Genomic DNA, 23,234 nt, shown 5'->3' with positions numbered 1-23,234 from the left:
TCAAAAGCTGCACTAAAATCTAGTAGCACTGTGCCAACTAATAATTTACTGTCAATTTGTTTTAGCCAGTCATCTGTTAATTGTGTGAGAGCTGTGCATGTTGAATAGCCAGTTTTATATGCATGTTGAAAGTCTGAATGAATGTTATTTATAGAGAAATACTTTTGAATTTGCTTAAATATAATTGTTTCCATTAATTTTCCTAATACTGGTAAAATGCTAATGGGCCTACTATTTAATCCAGTGAATGCTTCTTTCCTATTTTTTGGTAGAGGAATCACTCTTGCGACCTTCCATACTTGAGGATAGATTCCTTCTTTAAAACTTAAGTTAAAAATATAGCATATCAGACTGGCTATTATTCCAGCTGACAACTTTAAAAGTCTACTATCTATATTATCATGACCACAAGGTTTGTCAGATTTCAATTCAGACAATAGATTCTCAATTTCCAATACATTGGTGACTGAGAATTCAAATGTACATTCTTTGTCCTGCATGATATAATTTTTAATAAGTGACTCAGATAGAATACCACTTACAGGCAGCATGCCATTTCTTATAGTATCAACTTTACTTATGAAATAATTGTTGAAGTAATTAGCAATTTCTTTGGGCTTGTTGATAAATCCTTCACCTGATTCTATAAATGCTGGTGTTTTTCCCATTTTATCTCTACCCATGATTTGATTGAGAGTACTCCAACGTTTTTTGCCATCATGTTTAACTTCTTCAATTCTAGATTGGTAGTACACCCTTTTTTTCTGTTTATTTAATTTGGTCACTTTGTTTCTTAAAGAGCGATATGCTAGCCAGTCCTCTGAGCTACCTGAATCTACAGCAACTCTTTTCCATTTATCTCTATCTTTCATCAAGAGTCTCAGGTCAGAGTCAAGCCAAGGGGCTTTGACAGATCTGACGGTGAGTTTCTTGATGGGTGCATGCTTATCACAGACAGAAGAAAATGACTTCATGAATTCATGCAGAGCTGCTTCAGTATGCTTTGACTCAAATACACTGTCCCACTGTATGTTATGTACATCTTCAATAAAGGTATTATCACTGAAATGTTTGTAGAGTCTCTTGTATATAATTGTGGGTCCAACTTTGGGGACTTTCACTTTTCTTGCCATTGCAATCATGTTATCACTAAATCCAATTGGCACTGAAACAACCTTTGAGCATTTATCTACTGAATTAGTAAAAAGATGATCAATGCAAGTTGAAGACAATACACCAGAATTGTTCATATTTATTCTGGTTGGTAGATTTATCATTTGAGCTAGGTTACATACAGTGGCAGTGTCATCAAGCTTTCTTTTCATAGGGCAGTTTTTTGAGAGCCAGTCAATATTTAAGTCTCCTAAGAAATAAATTTCTCTGTTTGTGTCAGAAACATTCTGAAGCATTGCACATATTTTTTCAAGATGTGCTGCATCAGAGGAAGGTGGTCTATAGCAGCAGCAGATTAGTAATGGCTTTAGATATGGCAAGTGAAACTGGATCCAGATTGCCTCTACATCTGTCAAGTTGAGATCTCCTCTTTGCTTTATTGGAATGTGGTCTTGTACATAAAAGGCTACTCCTCCCCGTATCTGTCTCTATCAAGTCTAATTATATTGTAACCTTGTATAAATATTTCAGTATTGTCAATTGAATCATCCAAATGAGTTGCAGAAATTGCTACTATATGTAGATCATTATCAAACATTATTTTACCTAACTCAATTGCCTTGTTTTTCAGACTACAGATGTCCAAGTGGGCAATTTTGAGTCCTTTTTTGGGAAGTTTGATAGACATTTGAAGTTAGTAAGGATTTGCAGAATAGATGTCAACCCTAAAAACACCAAAAAACATATAGACCATCAAACCACAGTCTATGCAAATGTTTCCAAATCATTTAAGCTTGTGACCATTAGCACTTGTGCCTGCTCAGGTGCACCATTTAGCTGTATGTAGACTTTGCAGTTGGACGACCATGTTGCTTGTATTTTTCCCTCTTTGCGTAGGAACCGAGCTCTTTTAGCAATATCAGCATTGTTCTTGGTTAAATGTTAATTGAGATAAACATTTGATCCCTTGAGCATCCTACTTTGTCGCAAAAGACTGATTTTGAATTTTCTATTTGCAAACCTCATAATGATGGTTGCCGGTTTGCTTTTATCTTTCTGAGGGAAACGGTGACAAGCTTCTATATTCTCCTCATTTAGGCTAATTCCCTTTTCTTGGAGGAATTTCACCACTTGCCGCTCCACTGAGTCCAAATCTTGGTCCCTGGGCACTGATCCCTGGACCCCAGACCTCACTGCAAGAGCAAATGACGCAGGTCGCCTTGGCAGACCAGTAACAATGACATCGTTCATTCTAGTATACTGTTCTAAATTAGATAATCTACTTTGCAGTTGCACAATCATTTTGTCTTTTTCTTCATTTTGCTTCTTCAGTTCCTTAATATCTTTCATCATGCCCATCAAAGTGTCTTGCTTACTTGTCATTGCTTCCATTTGGTGTGGCATAAACTCCACTGATTTCCGTAGCTCCTCATTAGATCTCTGATTAGTAATGATGTTTTCCACCTGCTGCTAATCATCACCTGGACGCTATTTAAGCGAGACACATTTCTTTGTCTGTGTGGGATCATTTAAATTTTGCTTAACTACTTTTTGGTTTTTTAGTAGCTCTCTGCAAGCTACTTGTTTTATGCACAGGGTATGTGTTTTTCTGTGCATTTACCCCTGCTGAACTTTAAATTGTATTTTGGACATTTGGATATTACAAGAACCCTGTTTCCATATGAGTTGGGAAATTGTGTTAGATGTAAATATAAACAGAATACAATGATTTGCAAATCATTTTCAACCCATATTCAGTTGAATATGCTACAAAGACAGGATATTTGATGTTCAAACTCATAAACTATTTTTTTTTTGCAAATAATAATTAACTTAGAATTTCATGGCTGCAACACGTGCCAAAGTAGTTGGGAAAGGGCATGTTCACCACTGTGTTACATCACCTTTTCTTTTAACAACACTCAATAAACGTTTGGGAACTGAGAAAATTAATTGTTGAAGCTTTGAAAGTGGAATTCTTTCCCATTCTTGTTTTATGTAGAGCTTCAGTCGTTCAACAGTCCGGGGTGTCCGCTGTCGTATTTTACGCTTCATAATGCGCCACACATTTTCGATGGGAGACAGGTCTGGACTGCAGGCGGGCCAGGAAAGTACCGGCACTCTTTTTTTTACAAAGCTACGCCATGTAAAACTTGCTGAATGCTGCTTGGCATTGTCTTGCTGAAATAAGCAGGGGTGTCCATGAAAAAGACGGCGCTTAGATGGCAGCATATATTGTTCCAAAACCTGTATGTACCTTTCGGCATTAATGGTGCCTTCACAGATGTGTAAGTTACCCATGCTTTGGGCACTAATGCACCCCCATACCATCACAGATGCCGGCTTTTGAGCTTTGCGGCGATAACAATCTGGATGGTTCGCTTCCCCTTGTAGAATATGTCCAAAAACAATTTGAAATGTGGACTCGTCACACCACAGAACACTTTCCCACTTTGCATCAGTCCATCTTAGATGATCTCGGGCCCAGAGAAGCCGGCGGCGTTTCTGGATGTTGTTGATAAATGGCTTTCGTTTTGCATAGTAGAGCTTTAACTTGCACTTACAGATGTAGCGACCAACTGTATTTAGTGACAGTGGTTTTCTGAAGTGTTCCTGAGCCCATGTGGTGATATCCTTGAGAGACTGATGTTGGTTTTTGATATAGTGCCGTCTGAAGGATCGAAGGTCAGGGTCATTCAAAGTTGGTTTCCGGCCATGCCGCTTACGTGGAATGATTTCTCCAGATTCTCTGAAGCTTTTGATGATATTATGGAGCGTAGATGTTGAAATCCCTAAATTTCTTGCAATTGCACTTTGAGAAACGTTGTTCTTAAACTGTTTGACTATTTGCTCACGCAGTTGTGGACAAAGGGGTGTACCTCGCCCCATCCTTTCTTGTGAAAGAAGCTATTTTTATATGCAATCATGGTACACAAAAACGGTACACAAACATTTTAGTTCAATACGTACCTCGGTTTAGAGGTCACGGTTCGGTTAATTTTCGGTACAGTAAGAAATCAACAAAATATAAATTTTTGGGTCATTTATTTACGAAATTTGTAAACAATGGCTTTATCCTTTTAACATTGGGAACACTATAATAATTCTGCCCACTTTAATCCACATTAAACTGCCTCAAGTTGTTGTTTTGATTAAATAAAATGAAAAAACCTTTCTTCTACATATGAAAAGTTTAACATTAAACAGTTCCCATTGAAACTGTTTAATGTCAACTCATCATGCTTAATTTATTACAGCATTTGGGAAGCCTGTAGTTGACTTTTATTATGTAAATGTTGTATTTTTATCAACATGTGATAGCAGGGACCCTGCTATTCAAGACTAGGCTGCTACATTACTAATGATTAATGTAACTATAGCTGAAAAATAGTACAATTGCAATAGGAGAGACTATTCATCCCTAAACACAATGGAGTTCAATGTAATAGACAGACAGACAGGGCTTTGCTGCCCCTAAAACACACACACACACACACACACACACACACACACACACACACACACACACACACACACACACACACACACACACACACACACACGCACACACACACACACACACACACACACACACACACACACACAGAAAAATGAGCTAACGTTACGCTAAAAGCTAATTAGCCTTCATCTCAAGCCTATACTGCAAGGGAGCTGAGCTGCAGTTTAAGTTTCTAGAAGGTCAACGGGCTCATAGTGATGTTTGTAATAGTTGTGACTGGGAAGTGTTTAGTATAATTTGGGTAAAGTCCGCTCCTCCCCTGCTAGACGAACATCTGCTCGAGGCTAAAGTATTGACTACATTGTTCTGAAGTCTGAATACGCACTGCTGATTGGCTTTGAATGTAACCAATCAGATGGTTGTGTGGGCGGGACAATGAGGCAGAGACAGAGGCAGAAAGCAGAGCAGCTTGTGAAGACTTCTGCTTCCAAACTTGTTCGGTACACCCGCGTGCCGAACCAAAACCCCCGTACCGAAACGGTTCGATACAAATACACGTACCGTTACACCCTTACACCCACCTGATCCCAATTAGCCTGCACACCTGTGGGATGTTCCAAATAAGTGTTTGATGAGCATTCCTCAATTTTATCAGTATTTATTGCCACCTTTCCCAACTTCTTTGTCACGTTTTGCTGGCATCAAATTCTAAAGTTAATGATTATTTGCACAAAAAAAAAAATGTTTATCAGTTTGAACATCAAATATGTTGTCTTTGTAGCATATTCAACTGAATATCGGTTGAAAAGGATTTGCAAATAGTTGTATTCCGTTTATATTTACATCTAACACAATTTCCCAACTCATATAGAGACGGGTCTGTACTCTTCTTAACCTGTGCGCTGCTAAGAATAGCATTCTAAAGAGTGGTGATGACACCATATCCGGGAGATCCATGGGGAGGTGCATTCAACAAAATTAAAAACTGGCGAGGGGACAAGGGAGGCTGAAACCTGCATTCTTTGATTTTATGGTACTGTTTTATTGCAGGACACAATAATTACCATAAATTTAGCAACTTTTTCTAATGCTTAGAACCCAGCGGCTTATTAAACGGTGTGGATTTTTCATTAACGTTCTTAATTTTTGTATTCAACAAATATTTTTCATTAAACCCAAGTCGAGACACTGACAATGTTTGTTATTGTTTGGGCTAGGACGTTATCTTTTGGACGAGTTCGCTCAGTAAAGGCGATGCGGGGTGAACGTCAACAGTTTGTCCTTCTGTTTAGTCATTTCAACTGGAAGTACACGGGACTACGGATGACTACTATGGATGTAGTGACGAACTTTAGTTACTGACAGTGGTTTTCTGAAGTGTTCCTGAGCCCATGTGGTGATATCCTTTACACACGGTCAGTTTTTGATGCAGTACCACCTGAGAGATTGAAGGTCCGTAATATCATCGCTTACGTGCAGTGATTTCTCCAGATTCTCTGAACCTTTTGATGACAATCCGAAAATTCCCTGGAATAGCTCTTTGAGAAATGTTGTCCTTAAACTGTTCGACAATTTACTCACACAATTGTTGACAAAGTGATGACCCTCGCCCCATTCTTGTTTGTGAATGACTGAGAATTTCATGGAAGCTGTTTTTATACCCAATCGGTTACCAATGAGCCTGTCCACCTGTGGGATGTTCCAAATAAGTGTTTGAGCATTCCTCGATGTTCTCTGTCTTTTTTGCCACTCGTGCAAGCTTTTTGAAACACGTTGCAGCCATCTGACTCCAAATGAGCTATTATTTGCAAAACAATAACATTTTCCAGTTCAAACGTTAAACATCTTCTCTTTGCAGTCTATTCAATTGAATATACAAACCCCGTTTCCATATGAGTTGGGAAATTGTGTTAGATGTAAATATAAACGGAATACAATGATTTGCAAATCCTTTTCAACCCATATTCAGTTGAATATGCTACAAAGACAACATATTTGATGTTCAAACTGATTAACATTAGTTTTTTGTTTTTTTTGCAAATAATCATTAACTTTAGAATTTGATGCCAGCAACACGTGACAAAGAAGTTGGGAAAGGTGGCAATAAATACTGATAAAGTTGAGGAATACTCATCAAACACTTATTTGGAACATCCCACAGGTGTGCAGGCTAATTGGGAACAGGTGGGTGCCATGATTGGGTATAAAAGCAGCTTCCGTGCAAGGATGGGGCAAGGCTCACCTTTTTGTAGGCAAATTGTCGAACAGTTTTAGAACAACATTTCTCAACGAGCTATTGCAAGGAATTTAGGGATTTTACCATCTACAGTCCGTAAAATCCTCAAAAAGATCAGAGAATTTGGAGAAATCACTGCAAGTAAGCGATGATATTACGGACTTTTGATCCCTCAAGTGGTATTGCATCAAAAACCGACATCAGTGTGTAAAGGCTATCACCACATGGGCTCAAGAACACTTCATAACACCACAGTCAGTAACTACAGTTTGTTGCTACATCTGTAAGTGCAAATTAAAACTCTGCTATGCAAAGCCAAACCCATTTATCAACAATATCCTGAAACGCCGCCGGCTAGGCTGGGCCCGATTTCATCTAAGATGGACTGATGCAAAGTGGAAAGGTGTTCTGTGGTCTGACAAGTCCGGATTTCAAATTATATTTGGAAACAGGACGTGGTGTCCTCCAGAACAAAGAGGAAAATAACCATTCGGATTGTTATAGGTGCAAAAATCAAAAGCCAGCATCTGTGATGGTATGGGGGTGCATTAGTGCCCAAGGCATGGGTAACTTACACATCTGTGAAGGTACCATTAATGCTGAATGGTCCATACAGGTTTTGGAGAAACATATGTTGTCATCCAAACAACGCTATCATGGACGCCCCTGCTTATTTCAGCAAGACAAGTGTTACAACAGCGTGGCTTCGTAAAAAAAAAGAGTGGGGGTACTTACCTGGCCCGCCTGCAGTCCAGACCTGTCTCCCATGGAAAATGTGTGGCGCATTATGAAGCGTAAAATACGACAGCAGAGACCCCGGACTGTTGAACGACTGAAACTCTACATAAAACAAGAATGGGAAAGAATTCCACTTTCAAAGCTTCAACAATTAGTTTCCTCAGTTCCCAAACATTTATTGAGTGGTGAACATGCCCTTTCCCAACTACTTTGGCACGTGTTGCAGCCATTAAATTCTAAGTTAATTGTTATTTGGAAAAAAAAAAAAAAGTTTATGAGTCTGAACATCAAAATATCTTGTCTTTGTAGGACATTCAACTGAATATGGGTTGAAAAGGATTTGTATATCATTGTATTCCGTTTATATTTACATCTAACACATTTTCCCAACTCTTATGGAAGGTTGAAAAGGATTTGCAAATCATTGTATTCTGTTTTTATTTACCATTTACACAACGTGACAATTTCACTGTGTGAGGAGGTGTGGCCGGCGGTCCTGCAGCGAGGCGGGACCGCCAAACCAAGCGTCAGGTGCGTAGATGGCCCACATGGCCGCAGTTGTGCAATCACCTCTCAGTGTGTAAAAGGGCAGCAGGAGAGGCAAGAGGGGCAGAAGGAGTGGGAAAACCAGCGCATGCAGAACAAAAGCGACCAAGAGCGAGAGGCAGACAACGTGGAGCTGAAAAGCGACCCGACAAGACTAAGGTATTTAAAAAAAAAAAAAGTCACAAACTGCTGGCCGTTATGTTACTTCTTGGTGGCCAATGGAACCCGGTGGGAGGAAAACCTCAACACACTGCTTTTGGGGTTTGTACATTAAGGGTTCTTTATGTGTTTTGTGTTGGGGTTTTTTTTCTCTCTCGTTGTGTTTCTTTGTCTTTTTCAGTTTCTCCCACCCCACCCCTCTCTTTAGAACTAGAGATGTGGATCTACTGCCCAGTAACTCTTTGTGGACATCAGTCAGTCCACCTTGAAGCTATTTTATTTGGTACATGGTGAGATGATAAGTGTGACCAGGAGATGGCAGTCACACATAATACATACTAATTATGTATATATTATCACACAACTTCTACACTTAAGGGCCGTTGCTATAATTATTGTCAATTTTGCCGAAGTGGTGTTTTTCTTTGTCCATGCAAAGCTGACCATCCGATAGTTTGGTATCAGTGTCTGTGTCCAGGACCGGCCTGCTGACAGCCAAGGCCGAACACCGCCGTGAGGCAGACAGAGCAGAGACAAGGCGATATCACCAGCGTCAACACGTTTGGATTTCTTGTATAATCATATATCGTGTTTAACTGGAAGTGTCAAGATTAACCCCATTCCCTCAGCGAAAGCTTCAGAGATGTAACCAGGGACCTCCCCAAAAAATAGAGGAACTAAGCAAATGCTTAGTACCATCCTAGAGTCAGACACCCATCACCATATTTTTTGGACTACAAGGCACACTCAAAATCCTTTCCTTTTCTCAAAACTCGACAGTGTGCCTAATGTACGGAATGATTTTGGTTGTGCTTACCGACCTTGAAGCTATTTTATTTGGTACATGGTGAAATGATAAGTGTGACCAGGAGATGGCAGTCACACATAAGAGATACTGTAAGTCCATCATATATTATCACACAACTTCTATGCTTAAGGGCCGTTGCTATAATTATTGTCAATTTTGCCGAAGTGGTGTTTTTCTTTGTCCGTGCATAGCTGGCAATCCGCCAGTTTGGTATCAGTGTCTATGTCCAGGACCGGCCTGCTGACTGCCAAGGACGAACACCGCCGTGACGCAGACATAGCAGAGACAAGGCGATATCACCAGCGTCAACACATTTGCATTTCTTGTATAATCATATATCGTGTTTAACTGGAGCTGTCGAGATTAACCCCATTCCCTCAGCAAAAGTTTCAGAGATGTAACCAGGGACCTCCCAAATAAATAGAGGGACTAAGCAAATGCTTAGTACCATCCTAGAGTCAGACACACATCATCATATTTATTGGACTATAAGGCGCACTTAAAATCCTTTCCTTTTCTCAAAACTCGACAGTGCGCCTAATGTACGGAATGATTTTGGTTGTGCTTACCGACCTTGAAGCTATTTTATTTGGTACATGGTGAAATGATAAGTGTGACCAGGAGATGGCAGTCACACATAAGAGTATAATTATGTATATATTATCACACAACTTCTATGCTTAAGGGCCGTTGCTATAATTATTGTCAATTTTGCCGAAGTTGTGTTTTTCTTTGTCTGTGCAAAGCTAGCCATCCGATAGTTTGGTATCAGTGTCTGTGTCCAGGACCGGCCTGCTGACTGCCAAGACGCAGACAGAGCAGAGACAAGGCGATATCACCAGCGTCAACACATTTGCATTTCTTGTATAATCATATATTGTGTTTAACTGGAAGTGTCAAGATTAACCCCATTCCCTCAGTGACAGCTTCAGAGATGTAACCAGGGACCTCCCATATAAATAGAGGAACTAAGCAAATGCCTAGTACCATCCTAGAGTCAGACACCCATCACCATATTTTTTGGACTATAAGGCGCACTTAAAATCCTTTCCTTTTCTCAAAACTCGACAGTGCACCTAATGTACGGAATGATTTTGGTTGTGCTTACCGACCTTGAAGCTATTTTATTTGGTACATGGTGAAATGATAAGTGGGACCAGGAGATGGCAGTCACACATAAGAGATACTGTACGTCCATCATATATTATCACACAACTTCTATGCTTAAGGGCCGTTGCTATAATTATTGTCAATTTTGCCGAAGTGGTGTTTTTCTTTGTCCGTAAATAGCTGGCAATCCGCCAGTTTGGTATCAGTGTCTGTGTCCAGGACCGGACTGCTGACTGCCAAGGCCGAACACCGCCGTGACGCAGACAGAGCAGAGACAAGGCGATATCACCAGCGTCAACACATTTGCATTTCTTGTATAATCATATATCGTGTTTAACTGGAGCTGTCGAGATTAACCCCATTCCCTCAGCAAAAGCTTTAGAGATGTAACCAGGGACCCCCCAAATAAATAGAGGAACTAAGCAAATGCTTAGTACCATCCTAGAGTCAGATACACATCATCATATTTTTTGGACTATAAGCCGCACTTAAAATCCTTTCCTTTTCTCAAAACTCGACAGTGCGCCTAATGTACGGAATGATTTTGGTTGTGCTTACCGACCTTGAAGCTATTTTATTTGGTACATGGTGAAATGATAAGTGTGACCAGGAGATGGCAGTCACACATAATAGATACGTCCATCCACGTTAGCATAATCATGTATATATTATCACACAACTTCTATGCTTCAGGGCCGTTGCTATAATTATTGTCAATTTTGCCGAAGTAGAGACAAGGCGATATCACCAGCATCAACACATTTGCATTTATTGTATAATCATATTACGTGTTTAACTGGAGCTGTCGAGATTAACCCAATTCCCTCAGCGAAAGCTTCAGAGATGTAACCAGGGACCTCCCAAATAAATAGAGAAAGCCCGCGGGCTCGACTTTTAGAACCTAGTTTGGATCTGTAACTACAATACAGCCCAAAACATGTTTGGGGGCGGCATGGCGTAGTGGATAGAGCGGCCGTGCCAGCTACCTGAGAGTTGCAGGTTCGCTTCCCACCTATTTACATCCAAAATCGCTGCCGTTGTGTCCTTGGGCAGGACACTTCACCCTTGCCGCCGGTGCCACTCACACTGGTGAATGAATGATGAATGAATGATTGGTGGTGGTCGGAGGGGCCGTAGGCGCAAACTGGCAGCCACACTTCCGTCAGCTGTGGCTACATATGTAGCTTACCACCACCAGGTGTGATTGAATGTTGGGTTCCCACTTCTCTGTGAGCGCTTTGAGTATCTAACAATAGAAAAGCGCAATATAAATCTAATCCATTATTATTATTATTATTATTGTCTCCTCATTCAGCCAAATTGAACTCTGTCTCTGCATGTTTCCTTGCTACTCGGGGGGTATTTCATCCTTCCTGGGGGGGTGATAGAATAGTTATGTATATATTATCACACAGCTTTTATGCTTAAGGGCCGTTGCTATAATTATTGTCAATTGTGTCGAAGTGGTACTTTTTCTTGTCCGTGTAAAGCTGGCAATCCAAAAGATTGCAAGCCTCTTTGGTATCAGTGTCTGTGTCCAGGAATGGCCTGCTGATTGCAGAGCAGAGACAAGGCGATATCAACAGTGTCAACACATTTGCATTCCTTGTATAATCATATATTGTGTTTAACTGGAGCTGTCGAGATAACCCCCTTCCCTCAGCGACAGCTTCAGTGATGTAAACAGAGACCTCTCAAACAAATAGAGGAAGCACGCGGGCTGGACTTTAGAGCGAAGTTTGGATCTGTAACTAGAGTACAGCCCAAATAACGTCTTTCGTCAATTGAGCAAAATCTAACTGTCTCTGCGTGATTCCTTGCTTCTAGTCTCTTTTAATAAATGTCATCAGTGTTTGAAGCTGACAATCTATCCATCCTTTTTCTACTACTTGTACCTTTTTGAAGTGGCGGGGGGTGCTGGAGCCTATCTCAGCTGAGATATGTGTAGACTCCAATATGACTCAAGTAAACAACACCAATATTTTATGTTGCATTGAAAATATAGAACATTACACACTGCGCTCAAAAAACTATCAAAATGTTTTAGTACGACTTTGGTAAACCATGATTCCGCATTGCTTGGTGGATTGTACAGTGCTTCAAAGTATAATTATGGTGTGTGTATAAGGTAAGACATTAACTGGCGTTTTGTTTCGCAATATTAAGCAAAAGCAACTTTTCTTACCTTCTGGTACCTGCTGATCTGTATTTGGGATCTGCATAAGTCCTGAAAATTGAACGCGTGCTGACACCGTAGTCTTCTTGTTGTGGGACATTCATCCTCCACTGTTGCTGTTTTTAATACAAAGTAGTGTAAAGTTCTTACTTATATCTGTCAGTAAAATCGCCATGAAAGCTTTAAAACATACCGGTGTAGTGAGTTTAAATTATTCACCCAAGGAACTTTAGTAATTAGAGAGTTGCAGTCAGACGTTTTTTCACGGGACACATTTCCGTCCTTGTTGTTGCACTAGTAAGCCACGAATGAGGAGATGCCGCGGCAGCATTTTTGGGTGTTGTTGATAAATAGCTTCCGCATTGCATAGTATAGTTTTAACTTGCACTTGCAGATGTCGTGACCAACTGTAGTTACTGACAGTGGTTTTCCGAAATGTACCTGAGCCCATGTGGTGATATCCTTTACACACTGATGCAAAAAATAAGTTTTCCCAGTTCCAACATTAAATATCTTGTCTTTTCCGTCCTTTCAATAGAATGTAAGTTGAAAAGGATTTACGAATCATTGTATTCTGTTTTTATTTACCATTTACACAACGTGCCGACTTCACTGGTTTTGTACGTTAATCTATGTCGGCAGGGTTTGTTTGTTGTTTCCGGAGCAGCCAGCCTGAAACATGGGTGTCCAGGAACAGACGCGGAAGCATAATTTTTACAACCATGATCCGCAGAATATTTATTTTGTATCACATCGTAGGTGTTTTTTACCCTTTTCGTTAATATTTCACAGTTTTTGCTGCATTTTGGTTTAATGTAATATATGTTAATTGTGGAAGTGTGCACCTGGGGATAGGTTGATTGGCAACACTAAATTGGCCCTAGTGTGTGAATGTGAGTGTGAATGTTGTCTGTCTATCTGTGTTGGCCCTGCGATGAGGTGGCGACTTGTCCAGGGTGTACCCCGCCTTCCGCCCGATTGTAGCTGAGATAGGCGCCAGCGCCCCCCGCGACCCCAGAAGGGAATAAGCGGTAGAAAATGGATGGATGGATGGATGTTAATTGTGGTGGTCTGAAAAGTAAAATAGTCTTAAATTAAAAAATATATGTATTTGTTATTTTGTGTAAATGCTCATGATCACTTAAAGATTCACATTGAAACCTATCAGTTGAGCGCTATGAATCAAGGAGGGAAGTCGCTTCCATCAGCGCAGGCACAAAAGAGATTTATTGAAGTTGACTCACATATATTTAGTGATCTCCTTCACCCAACACATAAATCTGCCTCTGAGATACTGATTAAAAAAGCAGTGTCCAGATACTTGCTTACCCACCATGCATCCAACCCCTCACACACAGAATGTGACCACTTTGCCACAATTATTGGAGGAATAACGAAGTGAATTATATAGCGCTTTTCTCTAGTGCCTCAAAGCGCTTTACATAGTGAAACCCAATATCTAAGTTACATTTAAACCAGTGTGGGTGGCACTGGGAGCAGGTGGGTAGAAAGTGCCTTGCCAAGGACAAGGGCGGTATAGCTCAGTTGGTAGAGCGGCCGTGCCAGCAACTTGAGGGTTGTAGGTTCAATCCCCGCTTCTGCCATCCTAGTCACTGCCGTTGTGTCCTTGGGCAAGACACTTAACCCACCTGCTCCCAGTGCCACCCACACTGGTTTAAAAAAAAAAAAAAAAAAAGTAACTTAGATATCGGGTTTCATTATGTAAAGCACTTTGAGTCACTAGAGAAAAAGCGCTATATAAATATAATTCACTTCACTTCACAATGGCAGTGACGAGGATGGCGGAAACGGGGATTGGACCTGCAACCCTGAATCAATCGAATCCAATCCACTTTATTTATATAGCACATTTAAACAACAATAACGTTTCCAAAGTGCTGCACAGCCATGTTAAAAACAATATTATGCTCCACCAATGACTGAATAAAACCAAAAATAAATAAAAATAAAACCAATAAAAGTTGCAGGCATGGCCGCTCTACCAACCGAGCTACGAGTACCATATTTTCCGGACCATAGGGCCCACTAGATTATAAGGCGCACTGCCGATGAGCGGGTTTATTCAGGTCTATTTTAAAACAAAAGGCGCTCCAGATTATAAGGTGCATTAGAGGGGGTCATATTATCATTAGAGAGGTCCAATAATGGCTTTTTTGACGATATCCGATATTGTCCAACTCTTAATTACAGATTCTGATATCAACCGATACCAATATATACAGTCGTGAAATGAACACATTATTATGCCTAATTTTGTCGTGATGCCCCACTGGATGCATTAAACAATGTAACAGTGAATTATATTTATATAAGTGAAGTGAAGTGAATTATATTTATAAAGCGCTTTTCTTTAGTGACTCAAAGCGCTTTACATAGTGAAACCCAATATCTAAGTTACATTTAAACCAGTGTGGGTGGGAGCAGGGGGGTAAAGTGTCTTGCCCAAGGACACAACGGCAATGACTAGGATGGCGGAAGCGGGAATCGAACCTGCAACCCTCAAGTTGCTGGCACGGCCACTCTACCAACCGAGCTATGCCGCCCCAAGGTTTTCCAAAATAAATCAACTCAAGTTATGGAAAAAAAAAAGCCAACATGGCACTGCCATATTTATTATTGAAGTCACAAAGTGCATCATTTTGTTTAACATGCCTCAAAACAGCAGCTTGGAATTTGGGACATGCTCTCCGTCCGTGAGGAGGTTGAGGTGGGTGGGGATAGTAGTGTCCTGGAAGAATTAGTGCTGGGTATTTGTTCTGTTGTGTTTATGTTGTGTTACGTTGTGGATGTTCTCCCAAAATGTGTTTGTCATTTGTGTTTGGTGTGGGTTCACAGTGTGGCGCATATTTGTAAAAATGTTGAAGTTGTTTATACGGCCACCCTCAGTGTGACCTGTATGGCTGTTGACCAAGTATGCTTTAGCATTCACTTGTGTGTGTGAAAAGCCGTAAATATTATGTGATTGGGCCGGCACGCAAAGGCAGTGCCTTTAAAGTTTATTGGAGCTCTTTACTTCTCCCTACATCCGTGTACCACTCTGTACAGCGGCGTTTTAAAAAGTCATCCATTTTACTTTTTGAAACTGATACCGATAATTTCCGATATTAAATTTTAAAGCATTTATCGGCCGATAATATTGGCAGTCCGATATTATCGGACAACTCTAATTATTATGATTTTTTTCTAAATGTAAAAGACTTCCTTGTGGTCTACATATTATGTGATGGTGGTTCTTTGGTCAAAACGTTGCATGGACGTCATCTTCAAGCCGCTTTCTGACAGTCGCTTCAGGATGCGCCGTTTTGTGTGCGGTCTTATTTACGTGGCTAACCTTCGACAGCGTATTATCCCCGTCATTTTTGTTGTAGCGGTGTAGCGTGCAAGGACGGGAGTGGAAGAAGTGTCAAAAGATGGAGCTAACTGTTTTGATGACATTCAGACTTTACTTCCTTCAATCAATGACGGAGCAGCATCTCCTTATCCGTAAACAACAACACAGGAAAAAACGTTTGACCGGAACTCTCTAATAACTAAAAAATGCTTGGGTGAATAATATAAACTCACTGCACTGGTATGTTTTAGTGCTTTCATGGCGAGTTTACTGACAGATATAAGTAAGAACTTTACACTACTTTATATTACAAATGGCAACAGCGGAGGATGCATGTCACATAACAAGAAGATAGAGAAAAAGAAGAAGCTTATCGACCTCGATGTCGGCACGGAATACACAGGCGGACACGTGCAAATTTTCAGGATTAATGCAGATCCCAAATACAGATCAGCAGGTACCAGAAGGTAAGAAAAGTTGCCTCTCCATAATATTGCGAAAAAAATCACCGGATAATATGTCTTACCTTATACACACACCATAATAATACTTGTGTGTTGAAGCACATAAAGCTGTGCCGCTTCATAGCTTACCGAAGTCGAACAAAAGCATTTTGATGGATTTTGAGCGCTCTGTGTATTGTTCTATATTTTCAATGGAACATTCAAAATGTTTGTGTTGTTTACTTAAAGTTAAAGTACCAATGATTGTCACACACACACTAGGTGTGGGGAAATGTGTCCTCTGCATTTGACCCATCCCCGTGTTCACCCGGGAATCATTTTTGGTGATTTAACCCCCAATTCCAACCCTTGATGCTGAGTGCCAAGCAGGGAGGTAATGGTCCCATTTTTTTAGTCTTTGGTATGACTCGGGGTTTGAACTCACAACCTACCCATCTCAGGGCGGACACTCTAACCACTAGGCCACTGAAGAGGTGAGACTTGAGACCCATTATAGTGCAGCCTACACTTATCTCTTATGTTTGACTGCCATCTACTGATCACACTTATCATGACACCATGTACCATCCCGGGTGGTGCTGAATTTCCCCTAGGGATCAATAAATGACTTGTTATTCTATTCTACCAAATAAAATAGGTTTGTGGTGGGTAAGCGTAACCAAACTTATTCCCTATATTAGGTGCACCGTGTTATAAGGCGCACTGTTGAGTTTGGAGGCAAAAAAATATTTTAAGTGCGCCTTATAGTCGGGAAAATACGGTAAGTTTCTTAAAATCAGAGGGGCTGTCGGAAAATTTGGACCAAATGAACAAGCCCCCAGTCCCACTCAACACCTGCCAGTCAGGGGCCTTATGAATTGTCCCAAGTATAACACTTTACACGGCGGCCTTTCTTAATTTTGTTAAAATCTCATTCTGATCTTGTGAACCCAATATCATTCATCATCCCACCCCTAGGATATGTATGTATGTATGTATGTAGAACAATGACAACCTAGAGGCGGTGTGAGGTGTGGGGGTGTGGGGGGTCACCCACATCTGCGGTCCTCTCCAAGGTTTCTCATAGTCATTCACATTGACAACCCCACTGGGTTGTGAGTTTTTCCTTGCCCTTATGTGGGATCTGAACCGCGGATGTTGTTGTGGCTTGTGCAGCCCTTTGAGACACTTGTGATTTAGGGCTATATACATAACATTGATTGATTGATTGATTGATTGATGTACTGTGTGTACAATAAATCTGATATTGTTTATTATGATGCAGACTGACTTGGCTTTGTTTTTGTAACAAAATCATACACAAGTCGGTCTATTTTAATATTCAAATTAAAGCAGCTCCCATACAAACTGGTTTTAAAATCATCTGCCAACGAAAGATAACGGAATCGTCAAACATGCAAAATAATAAATTGACTGGTGAAAGAGTAAATGAAACCAAATTTCGAGGTATAATGAGTTATTATGACTTTAAGGTTTTACTACTTAGGTATAAAATACGACACAGTCTAGCTCCATCCTATTTTGCCGATTGTATTGTACCATATGTCCCGGCAAGGAATCTACGTTCAAAGAACTCCGGCTTATTAGTGATTCCCAGAGCCCAAAAAGAGTCTGCGGGCTATAGAGCGTTTTCAGAATTCTGGAATGCCCTCCTGGTAACAGTTAGAGAGGTTACCTCAGTAGAAGGATTTAAGTCCCATCTTAAAACTCATCTGTATACTCTGGCCTTTAAATAGACCCCCCTTTTTGGACCAGTTGATCTGCCGCTTCTTTTCTTTATTCCTCTGCCCCCCTCTCTTGTTGAACGGGGGGCACAGGTCCGGTGGCCATGGATGAAGTGCTGGCTGTCCAGAGTCAGAACCGGCGGGTGTCACACCGCGGTGAGGGATGTCTTGTTTTGTTTTTTTTTGTTTTATGGTTTTAATTTGAAAAGTAACTCTCCTCTCGTTTCAGGTAACTTGCCCTTCCTTTTGTGTCATCAGTCTGACGTCATCCCTGTTCTCTAATTGTTTCCAGCTGTTCCCTATTACCTTCATGTGTTTATAAGCTCACTCCTTCCTTTGTTCTGTGCCAGATTGTCTCGTTTATTCGTGCTCTCTACCGTCCATGTCTTTGTCCATGCCTTGCCTTGTCTTGTGCTTATGTCCCCTGATCCTGAACCCCTTTATGAATATTTTGAGTTTTCCTTTCTTCCTCCTCAGCAGAGTGATTTTGATTATTTAGTTATTCAGCCGCAGTGGTAAGTTTCAGTTAAAAGTGTTTCATTCATTCCTCAACTTTTTGAGTGACTATTTTTGTTAAATACTTTATTAGATTAGTGTAGAAATTTTCATAGATGTTGTTTTGGTCCTCCTGTCGGAGCGTTTTTTGTCAAATACTGTTTATAGTTCGTCTTTACTTTTGTGTTTTCCTCCGTTCGGAGTGATTTTCGGTTGTTCCTTCTTTTTCTTGAACCTTTTCGCCGAGTAGTTAATTTTTGTGATTATAGATAATGTTTTTTCTTGACTTGGGAGGTAGAAGGAAATTGTCAAAATAAAAGCCTGTCTAAAGTCCCAACTCTGCATCTGAGTCCAATCCTTTTACCAAAGCCTGACAGCGGGTGGACCGCTCGCCTGTGCATCAGTTGGGGACATCTCTGCACTGCTGACCCGTTCCCGCTCGGGATGTTCTCTTGCTATGGACTGCACTCTCACTATTATGTTAAATCCCCTATGGACTGGACTTTCACAAGATTTTGTTAGACCCACTCGACATCCATTGCATCCGGTCTCCCCTAGAGGGGGAGGAGGGTCCTCTCCAAGGTTTCTCATAGTCATCCACATTGACGTCCTACTGCGTTGTGAGTTTTTCCTTGCCCTTTTGTGGGTGTCGTTGTGGCTTGTGCAGCCTTTTGAGACACTTGTGATTTAGGGCTATATAAATAAACATTGATTGATTGATATTACCTATAACCTATATTGTGAATACATTGAGAACAGGAAGTGAACACAAGTTTGAGCAACTGCTATGTAAAGGAAAAGGGGTAGGATTAAATAAGATCCACTTTTTCTTACTCCTTTTCAAACATGTCCAATAGAGAAACTGGAAATTACGATCATGTTGTATGCATGCATGTTCCAAATAACCTCAACTCAACACAACTCAACCATAACAATCTCTTTGAACTTTTTCCACTGAACAGACTTTGTTGAGATCTTCCAATGGTATCAGCAGGGGTCACCAACCTTTTTGAAACCAAGAGCTACTTCTTGGGTACTGATTAATGCGAAGGGCTACCAGTTTGATACACTCTTAAATAAATTGCAAGAAATAGCCAATTTGCTCAATTTACCTTTAATAAATAAATCTGTATATAAAAAAATAGGTATTTCTGTCTGTCATTCCGTCGTACATTTTTTTTCCTTTTACGGAAGGTTTTTTGTAGAGAATAAATGATGAAAAAAAACACTTAATTTAATGGTTTAAAAAAGGAGAAAACACAAAAAAAAACAAAATTGAATTTTGCAACATAGTTTATCTTCAATTTCGACTCTTTAAAATTCAAAATTCAACCAAAAAAAAGAAGAGAGAAAAATAGCTAATTTGAATCTTTTTGAGAAAATTAAAAAAATATATTCATGGAACGTTATTAGTAATTTTTCCTGATTAAAATTAATTTTAGAATTTTGACGACATGTTTTAAATAGGTTAAAATCCAATCTGCACTTTTTTAGAATATATAACAAATTGGACCAAGCTATATTTCTAACAAGGACAAATCATTAGTTCTTCTAGGTTTTCCAGAACAAAATTTTTCAAATACTTTGAAATACGATTTAAATTTGATTCTAAACATTTTCTAGGTTTTCCAGAATATTTTTTAGAATTTTAATCATGAGTTTGAAGAAATATTTCACAAATATTCTTCGTCGAAAAATCAGAAGGTAAAATGAAGAATTAAATTAAAATATATTTATCATTCATTACATTAAAAAAATAATACTTGCACATTGATTTAAATTGTCAGGAAAGAAGAGGAAGGAATTTAAAAGGTAAAAATGTTTATGTGTTTAAAAATCCTAAAATCAATTTCAAGGTTGTATTTTTTTCTCCAAAATTGTCTTTCTGAAAGTTATAAGAAGCAAAGTAAAAAAATAAATGAACTTATTTAAACAAGTAAAGACCAAGTCTTTAAAATATTTTCTTGGATTTTCTGATTCTATTTGAGTTTTGTCTCTCTTAGAATTAAAAATGTCAAGCAAAGTGAGACCAGCTTGCTTGCAAATAAATACAATTTAAAAAATAGAGGCAGCTCACTGGTAAGTGCTGCTATTTGAGCTATTTTAGAACAGGCCAGCGGGCGACTCATCTGGTCCTTACGGGCTACCTGGTGCCCGTTGGTGACCCCTGGTCTACGGAATGCACACATCAATGGAGTTGAACACAAGGGCTCAAACTTGGTGACAGTTTAGATATTGCGACTTACCAGCATTGTTCGGAGAATCGTCAGAGATAAAGTATCTTCACACTCTCTGAAACAAAAGGGAGAGTAGCTGTTCAGAGACATTTCCAAGACTCCTCAATGGTGTGTGTTAGGTGTGTATGCTGATGCTCGTGTACACCAATGAAGTGTTGACCTGATTATTTCTGCAGCTTGCTCAGAGGTCAGATCATCGACAGCGACGTTATTGATTTTCACAAGCTGGTCCCCGGGGAAGAGCCGACCATCTGCCGGACCACCTGGGCACAGAACATGTCGTTGTCTTGTCATATTTCAATTTGTTTTTGTTTTGATACTGCAGCTTGCAAAATAGTTTCAGTCATCCTACTTATAGATATATTCTCATAAATCTCTTTAAAGCAATTTAGTGAATACCATCTTTTTCAAGATTGCATTTATCTCCATGGTTACATTATAACGTTAACAACCGTCCAACATTTTACAACTAATTGTAAACGTATAGGTGCCGACCATCAGGGCCGAGTTGCGACGAGAGAGTGTGTCGATGTTAAGATATTATGCCGACTCGGTAAGTCTGTCTGTTTGCTAATAGTAGCTACTAGCCGTACCCATGTATTTTCTATGGGCGGTTAGCATCGTTTCCTCCAATGTTTCTGATCCGATTGAATTTATATTTATGTCGAGTCTTTATTTTGGGTACTTAAATATGGTGACTGAGTATTGTGGCGTTTTAAGGCCACCTGCATTTTTTATGCTACAGTAAAGACAATGAATGAACACTGCCGCTGGAGCACGGTTACACTATGACGTCATAGTGACAACACTGTGGCCGTATGAACTGCGAATGCACATATGGACTGCCGTCATTCTCATAAGGCTCCTATAAACTTGAAGAACTTTTGATATTACTTTTTATGAATTACCTGAACTAAACCAACATTGTTTGTTGACATTCCTTTCTGTTTTTTTCTTTTGTTTTGAATGGCCATTCCTATTAATGTCTGTCCACTGGTTGTTCCACTGTACATGTTTAAATTACACCAGTATCATTTAAAGTATTTAATGGTGTCTGTCCTACTCTCTCCGAGTCGTAATCTAGACTTCTGATTAGCCCAAATTTTGAGAACGTCTACTATACTATATTATTTTGACAATCCCCCTTCTGGGGGATCGTCAAAATGATATGCCAGCGTATGCTCCAGCACCCCCTGCAACCCTGAAAGGGACAAGCGGTAGAAACTGGATGGATGGATGCTTAAAATGTCTAAAATATGGATATATGTAGATATCTATCTCCGTCACTAGCTAAAGTACCAGCTACATTAAGTTAAAGTACCAATGATTGTCACACACACACTAGGTGTGGTGAAATGTGTCCTCTGCATTTGTTCACCCCCTGGGAGGTGAGGGGAGCAGTAGCGACCGGGAATCATTTTTGGTGATTTAACCCCCAATTCCAACCCTTAATGCTGAGTGCCAAGCAGGGAAGAATGTTGGTATGAGCTTTTAAACATAACCCGTTAACTGCTGCCAATCAAATGGTGAATAAGATACTCTATAGGGTTCATATGTTTATAAATCTGAATGTGATGAAGTCAGTGCCTCACCAGCCATGAACCTCACCGCACGTCACTGCAACTCCAGTACAGTTCATCACTATGGACTATTTTAGCACTGGATATACAAAACCCAAAACAAGTGAAGTTGGCACGTTGTGTAATTGGTAAATAAATACAGAATACAATGATTAACAAATGATTTTCAAGTTATATTCAATTGAATGAACTGCAAAGACAAGATATTTAATGTTTGAACTGAAAAACGTTTTATTTTGGGGGGCAAATAATTAGAGATGTCCGATCATGGCTTTTTTTGCCAATATCCGATATTCCGATATTGTCCAACTTATAATTACCGATTCCGATATCATCCAATACCGACATATACAGTGGTAGAATTAACACATTATTATGCCTAATTTTGTTGTGATGCCCTGCTGGATGCATTAAACAATGTAACAAGGTTTTCCAAAATAAATCAACTCAAGTTATGGAAAAAAGGGCCTACATGGCACTGCCATATTTATTATTGAAGTCACAAAGTGCATTATTTTTTTGAACATGCGTCAAAACAGCAGCTTGGAATTTGGGACATGCTCTCTTTGAAATGGGGAGGGGGGGGGGGGGGTAGCAGGGGTGTATATTGTAGCGTCCCGGAAGAGTTAGTGCTGCAAGGGGTTCTGGGCATTTGTTCTGATGTGTTTATGTTGTGTTTGTCAGGCTTGGACAAAAGAATGAACTCCGATGCAGAGTAGGGATACTTAGTAGGGCTTTTATTTTGACGGGTCTTTGACCTCCAGAGTCAGAGTAATACAATATCTACATATAACAAAAACTGTCTGCGGAAAAAGTTCCAAAAAAACGAAGTAACCGAGAATCACTCCAAAAATGAGGACAAAACAAAGACAGACTATAATTTGCGCCGTATCTGCTATAAAACTTATTTACATAAAACGCTCCAACAGGAGGAAGAAAACAATAACGATGTAAATTTCTACACTTAATCTTAATCTCATATTGGTTAACAAAAAATCACTCAAACAATTTGAGGAAAGAAATAATTGTAGGAAAA

The 23,234-nt window shown here is 39.8% G+C and overlaps 1 protein-coding gene across 1 annotated transcript in view; it reads right to left on the bottom strand.

Annotated features, from left to right (window-relative positions):
* LOC133538821 (FERM and PDZ domain-containing protein 1) overlaps positions 1 to 23,234 on the bottom strand; it is a 161,517-nt gene that overhangs the window by 63,035 nt on the left and 75,248 nt on the right. Inside the window, exons 5-6 of the mRNA XM_061880636.1 lie at positions 20,779 to 20,881; positions 20,628 to 20,673 (exon numbers count right to left, since the gene is read on the bottom strand). Of these exons, the coding sequence (XP_061736620.1) occupies positions 20,628 to 20,673; positions 20,779 to 20,881 (149 nt within the window). The remainder of the gene's footprint in view (positions 1 to 20,627; positions 20,674 to 20,778; positions 20,882 to 23,234) is intronic.

This window comes from Nerophis ophidion, linkage group LG20 (assembly GCF_033978795.1).
Source record: "Nerophis ophidion isolate RoL-2023_Sa linkage group LG20, RoL_Noph_v1.0, whole genome shotgun sequence".
NCBI lineage: Eukaryota > Metazoa > Chordata > Actinopteri > Syngnathiformes > Syngnathidae > Nerophis > Nerophis ophidion.
This window is presented reverse-complemented; position numbering and strand designations above follow the sequence as displayed.